This window comes from Oncorhynchus keta, chromosome 4 (genome assembly GCF_023373465.1).
Source record: "Oncorhynchus keta strain PuntledgeMale-10-30-2019 chromosome 4, Oket_V2, whole genome shotgun sequence".
NCBI classification, from domain to species: domain Eukaryota; kingdom Metazoa; phylum Chordata; class Actinopteri; order Salmoniformes; family Salmonidae; genus Oncorhynchus; species Oncorhynchus keta.
In genome coordinates, this window is record NC_068424.1 from 38,869,581 (window position 1) to 38,876,955 (window position 7,375).

The window sequence follows — 7,375 nt, forward strand, 5'->3', positions numbered from 1 at the left end:
GAGGCTGCCTTTATTGTAACTAGGGAATCTGAGGTCAAGGTTGCCACTGTTCTATCAACATATCGACTGTACTACTCGTGCTGCTAAGACTCCACCATTCCTATTCAAACTTACATAATGCTTACAAGGCCCTCCTCCGCCCTCCTTTTGGCAAATTTGACCACGACTCCATCATGCTCCTCCCGTCCTTTTGGCAGAAACTCAGGAAGTACTCATGCTTTGAACTATTCAACGTTGGTCTGACCAGTCGGAATCCACACTTCAGGATTGTTTTGATCACTTGGACTGGGTTATGTTCCAGGTAGCTTGCGAAAATAATCTAGACACATACACTGATTTTATAAGGAAGTGTATAGGCGATGTAGTACCCACGGTGACTATTAAAACTTACCCTAACCAGAAACCGTGCATAAATGGTAGCATTCGCACGAAACTGAAAGCGCGAACCACCGCATTTAACCATAGCAAGGTGACTGGTAATATGGCAGAATATAAAGTGTATTTATTCACTCCGCAAGGCAATCAAACAAGCTAAATGTCAGTTTAGAGAAGAAGTGGAGTTGCAATTCAAAGGCTCAGACACGAGACGTATGTGGCAGGGACGACAGACAATCACGGACTACAAAAGGAAAACCAGCCACGTCGCCGAGACCGGCGTCTTGCTTCCGGACAGGCTAAACACATTCTTCGCACGCTTTGAAGATAACACAGTGCCACCGACGCGACCTGCTACCATGGACTGTGGGCTCTCCTTCTCCGTGGCCAACGTGAGTAAAACATTTAACCGTGTTTACCCTCGCAAAGCTGCCGGCCCAGACGGCATCCCTAGCCTCGTCCACAGAGCATGCGCAGACCAGCTGGCTGGTGTGTTTACGGGCATATTCAATCTCTCCCTATCCCAGTCTGCTGTCCCCACATGCTTCAAGATGGCCGCCAATGTTCCTGTACCCAAGAAGGCAGAGGTAACTGAACCTAATGACTATGCCCAGTAGCACTCACCTCTGTCATCATGAAGTGCTTTTTAAGGAATGGATCACTAGTCACTTTAATAATGTTTACATATCTGGCATTACTCATCTCATATGTATATACTGTATTCTATACTATTCTACGGTATATTAGTCTGTTCCGCTCTGACATCGCTCGTCCATATGTATATAGTCTTAATTCATTTCTACTTAGCTTCTTGTGTATATGTTGTGCAATTTGTTAGATATTACTGCCCTGTCGGCGCTAGAAGAACAAGCATTTCGCTACACCCACAATAACATCTGCTAATCACTTGTATGTGACCAATAAAATTTGATTTGATTTTATTCCCTTCTATCCCAAGGAGGAAAGGCTGAACATCAGCTCAGACCGTTATAATAATCACATGATTACGTCTTTCTAATACATTATATAACATATACTCAGTTTATTAGGTACACCAATCGAGTACCAGTTCGAACCCCCCTTTGCCTTCAGAACAGCCTGAATTCTTCGGGACATGGATTCTCAGTTAGAATCAAAGGACCAAATGTGTACCAGGAAAACATTTCCAACACCATTACAAAACTGTCACCAGCCTGTAACGTTGACACCAGGCAGGATGGGGCCATGCTGCTTACACCAAATCCTTTTTCTGCTTTTAACATGACGCATCAGAAACTGGGAGTCCAGTGTTGGTGATCGCACGCCCACTGGAGCCTCTTCTTCTTATTTTTAGCTGATAGGAGTGGAATCCGGTGTGGTCGTCTGCTGCAATAGCTCATCCATGACAAGAACTGGCGAGTTTTGTGTTCCGAGATGCCGTTCTGCACACTACTGTTTTACAGTGCCGCTATTCGCCTGTTTGTGGGCTGCCTGTTAGCTTGCATGATTCCTGGCATTCTCCTTCGACCTCTCATAATTAAGCTGTTTTTTCCCACATAACTGCCGCTGACTGGATGATTTTTGTTTGTCGCATCATTCTCGCTAACCCTAGACACTGTCGTGCGTGATAAGCCCAGGAGGCTGGCCAGTTGTGACATACTGGAACCTGCGGCTGTCACCAACGATCATACCATGCTCAAAGTTGCTTAGGTCACTCGTTCTACTCATTCGAATGTTCAATCAAACAGTAACTGAATGCCTGGCTGGAGTCCCCAAAAAATATTTTTACCCCCTCAGCTATTGCGCCAGCCACTTTCCCTTGGGGGAATCCCCATCGAAACCGGATGCAGTTTGATTGCCATCTTCAGTGGAGGTCCAATTCACTTACCTTGCCCCCTCGATTTAGCTCGAGGGAGTGAGTGAACAACTTTGGTCACTTGCGGGGTTGATATGACCCACAATTCAATGTAGCAAACCCACAATTAAAAGTAGCAAACTGTAGTCACATGTCAAACTCTGGTGGCCGCAAAGTGTCAAATTAATCAACAAGGCTGCATTTTCGCATGTCAAAAAACGGTATGAAGCTAGTTTGCTAAAAATATATATAGACATGGAGTTTACCATTGGCAAATTGGCTTAGTCTCATAGTGAGGAGCTTATAAAACGTAGCTAGATTCATAAACATATTTTGGGGAATTCTGAAATGTATTGGAATAAATGACCAAAGTATAAAACTAGCTAGCCAGCTATGGGTAACTGTAGCTAGCTACCTGACAGGAGTGCTAGCAAGATATGTTAGCTTACTAGGAGGTACATTAATAGCTTTAGGTTGGTTGTTTTTAAAGCTCAACTTCCAGATTTACACCAAGGACGTTACCTCTCCGATCATCATTCTCCCTCGCTTGGCGAGGGTCATTTAAGGTACATTAGGAATGTGACGATGTTAAACATCATTACAGGGCAGAGGGCTGTCTACTTTGATTTTGAAATGCAGTCCCTGTCAGCCTGCTTTTATATAGCAAGCCACAGCCTCATGACTCACTGTCTGTAGGAGCGAACCATTTTTATGAATGGGGTGTTGTACCTAATAAAATGGCCGAGTGTATATTCACATGTATTTATATTTGTTGTTCAGGAGGAGCGTCAGGACACAAGCTCAGAGGGCGTGTATACCATGGAGGAGCAGAATGACTCAGACACCACCCCTTCCAGGAATAAGATGAGGAAAATGGAGAGTGGGTTGTACGCCTGCGACCTGTGTGACAAGGTCTTCCAGAAGAGCAGCTCTCTGCTCCGACATAAATACGAACACACAGGTACGTCGGGAACTAGAGCAATCAAATCTGGGTCATGTTCATTAGGGTGCAACGTAGCGAATCACTTTGCAACTGAAAATGAACGCGAGTGTTTGTTATTGGTTAAAGTTGAGATAGTACCTCCCCGTTTCAGACTGTTTTCTTCCATTTCATACCTACTGATTATCATCCTTACTGCACCTCCCCAGGGAAACCTCAGGGAAATATGAGGCAAAGTGAAACTGAAGGGGGTAATTTCAGAAATCACACACTGACTGACTGCAGTGTTGTCATTACTATTGTGTATTGCAGAAGGGTGGAGGACACCTCCAATACACATACACACAATATTGGGTAGCTATTATCCAATACACACGCAAACACATACACAGACTCATTCAAACACACACACATGCTGTAAAGCCTGGGAATTGCTTGCCGCCAAGCTCCCACTGCCAACGACATTACCTTCCCATGTGAAATGTTGGAGGGATGTTGCAAAAGAGCTCTGTTAGTAATTTTACATGAGAACATGGGTAGTGTTGTGGCCAAGCACAGGTCAACCCACTCTGAGGCGTTCTGTCTTTATGACTTTGATACCTGGCGTAGAATCACAGTTTTATATCCAAGTGACTTCACTTAGCCTGGAACTACCCGTTCCTCTCGTTGGTGTAATGTTCAGCCTTCAACCCTGAAGCATTTCTGGTCGGATTTCTCTTTTGTTGTGTGTTGTTTTAAGATATTTCCCATGGATACGTGATGATAAATAATATAGATTTCACCGACCTTTGGCGCTATAACAAACTGTTTTACAAGCACAACTGTCTGGGGAATTAAAACAATTTGACAGGAGAAGATTTCACTCAACAATAATCCTGCCCTGAATGATTTATCAATTTCTGTCTGAGATATCTTTTTATTTACTGTATATTTGTTTTCTCCCGTGCTACAGGCAAGAGACCCCACGAGTGTGGCATCTGCAGGAAGGCCTTCAAACACAAGCACCACTTGATAGAACACATGCGTCTCCACTCCGGAGAGAAACCCTACCAGTGCGACAAGTGTGGCAAGCGCTTCTCTCACTCAGGCTCTTACTCCCAGCACATGAACCACCGCTACTCTTATTGCAAGAAGGAGGCGCAGGGAGGAGGTCAGGGAGGTGTAGGGGAGGAAGTGCTGGAGATTGAGAGCCCCGTGGGGTTGGGCCTGGAAGGGGAGCAGCCGGAGCAGTCAGACAGTAGGCCCACCTCTTCCCCTCCCTCCCACCTGGACTCGGATGAGCGAGGGAGCAGCACCCGAGAGGAGGAGGAGGAGAGTGATGAGGAGGACATGGAGACAGTGGCAGGGGAGGCGGTGGAGGGAGATCCGGACAGCGTTCTGGATATGGATGATATACAAGTGGTACGGATAGGAGATGAGGGAGGGGAAGAGGAGGAGGAGAGAGAGGAGGAGGGGGAAGACACTGGTCAGGTGGGTGGAGAGAATGCAGAAGAGGAAAAGCAAGGAGTGAAGAGAATCGTGGTAGGGGGTGAAGAGGAGGAAGGAGAAGAAGAGGAAGAGGAGGTGTTAGTGGGGGTTGAAGTAAAGGAAGAGCAGGAAGAAAAGGAGGTTACAGGGGAAAAGGCACATACAAGGCAAGAGGAGGTGAAGGAGAACCGTGAGAAAGAGGAGGAACATGGAGGAGAGAAGGAGCAGGATGAGAAGGAAGTGGAGGAGGAGCAGTCAGAGCAGGCTCAGGAGGAGGTGAAGGAAGAGACAATGGACACAGAGGAAGCGGTGACCTCAGAGGAGAAGGAAGAATCAGGGGAGGTCATGAAAGAGAATGAAGGTGAAACAAACGGGAACACTGTTTCAGAAGACTAGAACCAAACACCGACCAGAGCAAAAGGAGATACAAAATAAAACAGGGAGGAAGCAGACCTGTGTTTCTTCCTCTATGAAATGGAAGGATCCTTTTTCTCCCCATGACGTTGGGGGAAAGAAAAGGGATAACGTTTGGGTTGCTCTGACGGATGCTGCATTTCAGTTCACTACTGTGTATGAATCCAGGTGTGCCTGAAAAAAATACTAGTGACTTATTCCACAGAAGGAGAAACCATTTTCAGTGTTAGAAAATGTATTTGTAAAAATCAAAAACAAAGTTTAAAGACAAAAAATGCATTATACGGACTTTGTAAGCTAGAACCGACACGTTTTAGATAATGTTTTATTACTAAAACAACCTTGGGTCATTTCTTTTTATCAGTGTTATCATTCATATTTTAACCTTTAAAAAGCTGTACAGTTGGGAGAGATTTCTATACCTTTTTATTGCCAATGAACAAAAAAAATCTGTATTTTATTAAGTTGGAGGGGAGAAAAAAGATCCTGTGCACTACAAGTGGCTTGGTTTACTTATGGCTCTAACAGTTATGTGTTGTCTACCCTTCAGTATTATCGCACTAGACCTACAGTATACAGCATCAGCACGTTAGCTGATAATGTTAGCATACCTTTTGTTTGTTTTACATGGATTGTGAGCCTTAAAGATAAACTGTTGTAAGGTGATGAAGTTCAGCCATGATGATGTTCCAGTAGTTGATTATTACCTTATAGATGAAGAAGACGTCAAGGGGAGTATGGAAGGAGGTACATAAGTCTGCAATGACACATTGTTCTAATTGTTTTGTTAGTTTGTTTGTTCATTTAATAAATCATTACTGAATCAGATCAAGCAGAAGAATAAAGAAGAACATTCATGATCTAGGCCTAGAGATCATTTGACCCTTAAGCCCTGGACCCTATTACCACTCCCAGCCTTATGCAAAACATTTTTTTTTTTTTTAAATTTTTAAATACACCATGCATATCAAAAGTGCCATTGCATACTGCTGTTTCTCCTTAGCAGCTGTTGTCAGGTTGTTTTAAGGCCCAGATTTGATAGTAGCTCAAACATGTCAACTCTTTCAGCTGATCTACTGTTTTTGGCCCACTACCACTAGTCCTGATGTTGTAGAAGATAGCATTACCATGACTTATAATTTAGACCGGAATTATATATTTGAGATAAAAATCTGCCTCTTTTATAATCAGAGCAATCAATGGCAAAAGGACTTGTAACGGGATGATGAAACATGATTTTGAAGTATTTCCTGCCTTGAAATGTATCCTTTTCCCCAGTCCAGTCCCAGTGCACTTGTTTAACACTTGTGAAACTCTCTCTTCAGGTAACAAAAGTAGGCAAATATGATACCAGAATGGTTATTCAGACAATATTTTTTACCTGTCAGTATTATTTTGTTGTTGATGTTTTTTTGTAATATGTTAAATGTGTGTACTGTATGTTTTCAGCAATGTCGGTATTATTACCATTCCCAATGATATGGGTTATTTGTTTAGTTATAGATCACTTTTGTATTTATGTGTCTTATTTTTTTATATTTCTTTATGGTTATTTATTACAGTGTAGTGTACAATACTGTAGTTTGTATTAATACAATAATATATTTTAGTATGAAAATAATTTGAAAGGTAAAATGACTACAACAAAGCTGGCACATAAAAAAGTCTGGCATTTTGTAAGTATGTTTTAAGAACAAAAATAAAAATGTACTGCTATCTCAAGTTGTCAACACACCCCACAAGCAGGAAATTGGAACATGTCACCTTCCTGCATCCATTAATTCTCATGTTAGTTTTTACCTTTTGCCCACTTTAATATGAAGCTACTGAAACTCTTTGAGAACTAACTGTATGTCTAATAGCATGAGTGTGCTGTTGTATTGACAGATGATCCTTAACCATGAATCTGTCCTTTTGCCAAGCCAAAATAATATTGACCTTTTTTTGTTTTATTTGTGCCAATTTGAACTTTGTATGTCTGCTACGTCAAGGCCACAACCTCTTTTTGTATGTCCCTGTTTTAATCCACAATCATTTTTATAGTGATAGTTTGTGCTTTTGTTCTTTTATGACTCCCCATCTCACAATAAAATACATCAATTACATACCCCCTTGTTTGTTGATCTATTTCTTATATTAGCTTGCGAAATAAAGCTTTAGGCTTTTTCCCATTATTGCATGCGCGATAGAACAGCAGGACGTGTACTGCAATTGTTTTTACCACGAAGCGAGACATTCCCCAGCTCTGCTCTGTCAACCAAACAAAAACAAAAACCAAAACAGCGGCCGTCCCATACTGCCGATTCAAGGTAAACGCTGCAGATGTAGGCTCAATTGAAAATGAC

General features: G+C 42.5%; 1 protein-coding gene across 1 annotated transcript in view; it reads left to right on the forward strand.

The window, feature by feature from the left end:
- The window catches only part of LOC118374690 (zinc finger E-box-binding homeobox 1-like), a 91,154-nt gene extending 84,017 nt beyond the window's left edge, over positions 1 to 7,137 (forward strand). The window contains exons 8-9 of the mRNA XM_035761173.2: positions 2,990 to 3,170; positions 4,102 to 7,137. Coding sequence (XP_035617066.1) covers positions 2,990 to 3,170; positions 4,102 to 5,012 — 1,092 coding nt within the window. The 3' untranslated portion in view covers positions 5,013 to 7,137. The remainder of the gene's footprint in view (positions 1 to 2,989; positions 3,171 to 4,101) is intronic.
- Positions 7,138 to 7,375: the final 238 nt, after the last annotated feature.